The 3,084-nt window shown below is 39.8% G+C and overlaps 1 protein-coding gene across 1 annotated transcript; it reads right to left on the bottom strand.

Moving 5' to 3' along the window:
- Positions 1-1,239: 1,239 nt before the first annotated feature.
- LOC108513272 (uncharacterized) lies at positions 1,240-2,024 on the bottom strand. The gene is made up of 2 exons (XM_017848978.1): positions 1,583-2,024; positions 1,240-1,397 (listed from the first exon to the last, which is right to left on the bottom strand). Exons 1-2 carry the CDS (start codon positions 1,917-1,919, stop codon positions 1,348-1,350), a joined length of 387 nt encoding a protein of 128 aa, XP_017704467.1. The 5' UTR covers positions 1,920-2,024; the 3' UTR covers positions 1,240-1,347.
- Positions 2,025-3,084: the final 1,060 nt, after the last annotated feature.

Raw genomic sequence — 3,084 nt, 5'->3', positions numbered from 1 at the left:
GCCATTTCTAAGACTCTTGGAAACTTAAGACCTAACAAAGAGAGGTGCAGTTATTCTTACTTGAATAGAAATTCTGAAAGTAGTTTCTTCTTGAATCTACTTTTGAAGGAGGGGTAGAGGAAGGAGAAAGCAAAGGATAAATAACAGTATTGAAACTGTATGACTCCCAAAGCAAAACTAACTGCCTGATCTGTTCAGTCTCATTAGGGGTTTAACTAAAGGCATTAAGCTGGACTTTACAATTATTGGATTGAGTTGAGACTCTGAGCAACTCAAATTTTACTTTGAAGTATTAGACAATATGTATGGAAAATAATAAAGCAAGAGGCTCATAAAATGAGGTCCAAAGGCAATATAAAAGTTGTTCTTTTTTTCAACCTAAACTTGTTCAAAAAATGTAAGTTTAAATTATCTGATATTCCAAAATTGCATAAACACATCCACACACGGTGGACAGAGAAGACAAAGTTCAAATATCAAGGTTCTTGTGATTTAACATAACCTCCAGTTCTATTCCACATCCTCTAAGGTGTAAATAAACAAGCCAAAAAATAAAAACACACAACAACCTGGATTAGCTCTGCTCTGCAGCTCAAGAAGAAGGAAGGGGTTCCTATATCCTACACCCTGAGCCCACACATCTGTTCTCGCCACTGTCTGCCTTTCTCTTGAGTTGTGAAAAGCAGAAGTACTTTCATTTATCATGAATATGCACTCGTCTTGCACCCCAGTTTATCATATTCTCCCGACAGCTGCTGAAAATTTGTTATTCTAAATTAAGAGTAAGTGAATCCATGAAGGAGAAAGTCCTATCATTTGAAGCAGCAGCCACTCAGCCTGGCACTACACAAGAAGCAACTCAGTTCTCAATATATTTGAAGCACTGAGGGAACTTTAAAAGTAAAATATTTTGAAAAAATAGAAAAAGTCAAAATAAGGGACAATATGGGGAGGAAGACTGAATCTCTTGTCATATTAAGGTAAAAAAAATTTACGTCATTGTTCCCAACTTCCCCTCCCAGTTTGTCTAGTTCTAACAGGCCTTTAAGCTCAAGTTAACCACTCTCTCTTCTACACACTCTCAAAATAACTCTATTACCAGGGTCTCACTCACCCAGAATAATCACAATGCCTCAGTAGGCCTCCACTCAAACCCCACCAGTTACAGCACGTGTACCCCCATCCTTTACAGAAGTGCACTCCTCCTTGCCTCAGTACTTAGGGCGTATTCATCAAAGTCTCACTCTTGAAACTCACCAGTGTGCGATTTTACTTGACTTCACGTAACCCTAAAGACCGTATAGCACCAACTCCCATCTCCCAAAACTTGGTAGCTTTCGTTTTCCTTCAAAGGAGAAATGTGCCCCCCAATGTCACGAAGCAAACAAAGCTGAACTCTATGGGAAAAAAAAAAAAATGAAATCGATGCAACAAAGGGAAAAGGGGAAGAGGGGTGGGGTGGGGATGCATGAGTCTTCCGAAGGAGAAACTGCCAGAGGAACTTCTGCATTTTAATGGTTCTGGGGCAGCAGAGGACTGGTGTGTAGGAAAACAACAAAGGTGGACTCCCCACTCTCCTTACCGCCGTAGAGCCAGAAGAAGATGCAATATATACACGGATCACCATCCTGGGAACAGCGGCTGCGGTTGTTTGAGTCCTGAAAAGGGCTGTGGAGCAGCTGCAGCAATGGCTGGAATCCAGCTAGGGGCTGAAACAGCGGTTGGCAGAGAAGGGTGGGGGAAGGTGGAAGGGGAACTCGCCAGAGCCCCGCCTCCGCCTTTAGCAGCTTCACTGGGCTCTCTAAGCGCTGCAGTTCCAGCCCAAAACCCCGGAAGGAACAGGCTGTTTGCATCAATTCTATTTTTTTTTTTTTTTTAGTAGGGAATCTCGAATAGCACCGCGAGATCTGTTGAAACATTGATTTTTGACGATTCCTTCCCTGAGAAGAGGGCGAGGAGAAGAAGAAAGAAAAAGGAGAACTGAATTGAATTAGATTAGCATGAAAGACCTTTTCACGCGGAGACTAAAAGTGCTGCGCATAACTTCCTGCTCAGAAATGTATGCAAATAAGAAGACAGATCCTGAAAGAGCAAGCTGTATGTTGAAAACTCATGTTCTCAAGCCTTGCGCATTTCGAGATTCCTATTATGTAGTGATTTTTCTGATCTTAGCTCGTTGTAGGAATTAGGCACTAAAGTACTGAGCAATGCCACAGAGTTTTGAAGGAAAGTTTCAGGTTTCCTTAAGCTCAGAAATGGCAGGATTGGTTTTCTTTTTGAATTTTGTGTTTTGTTAATTAGGGAACCCTGCTTCCGTGGGAATTTGCAGGAGGCCTGATTGGCAAGTTTAAGAATGAAGGAAAAAATTACAAAGAAAAAATTGAAAATATTGTGTAAAACGAAGGATAATTTTAGTTTTGTTTTGCTTTTTAACTGACTGAAGTAAGGTATTTGGGAGAACATATTGCAGATGTTGAAATGGTGAAGAGAGAGAGTAGATGGTTATTTGTAGCTCTAAGGAAATGAGCAAACAGTTGATAATGTCCAGAGACCGACCATATACTTCAAAGTGTAGTTTTAGGTTCCCAGATTATGTTAAATGAACACAAAAAAAGGAATTTGCAAGATGAATGAGAATGGAGAGAAGGAGTGAGTCGCTTGTCCCACTTCTTTACCTTTGCTGTTTTTCCACTGTCTCCAGTCTAGTGGTTTACTATCTTTGTCTAGGCTCAGTAATTACAATAAATTTGTAACTGTTCCCTACCCACAGGTTTTCACTTCTCCAATCTGTCTTAAATACTAATTCCAAATTAATCTCTTTACATGTTGTCCTTAAAACAACCTCAAGAGATGGGTGCTATTACATTAATTTTACAGATGAAGAAACTGAAACTCAGAAAAATAATTTTCCTAAAATCATATAGTTAGTAAATTCCAGAGTCAGGACTAGAATCAAGTCCAACCAACTCCAGAGGCCACCTTCTTATTATTAATATTGTTTTAATTATACTTTAAATTCTAGGGTATATGTGCACAACGTGCAGGTTTGTTACATAGGTATACATGTGCCATATTGGTTTGCTG

Source organism: Rhinopithecus bieti, unplaced genomic scaffold (assembly GCF_001698545.2).
Source record: "Rhinopithecus bieti isolate Rb0 unplaced genomic scaffold, ASM169854v2 scaffold_32665, whole genome shotgun sequence".
Lineage (NCBI taxonomy): Eukaryota > Metazoa > Chordata > Mammalia > Primates > Cercopithecidae > Rhinopithecus > Rhinopithecus bieti.
The sequence above is the reverse complement of the archived record's forward strand: the minus strand, read 5'-3'. Positions and strand labels throughout refer to the sequence as shown.

Bases quoted from the DNA above. Each gene is read 5' to 3' on its own strand.
- LOC108513272 (XM_017848978.1), bottom strand. From the start codon at position 1,919: ATGTTTCAACAGATCTCGCGGTGCTATTCGAGATTCCCTACTAAAAAA. The intron at 1,398-1,582 runs GTAAGGAGAGTG...TTTTTCCCATAG, and splicing joins CTTCTTCTGGCTCTACGGCG to AGTTCAGCTTTGTTTGCTTC.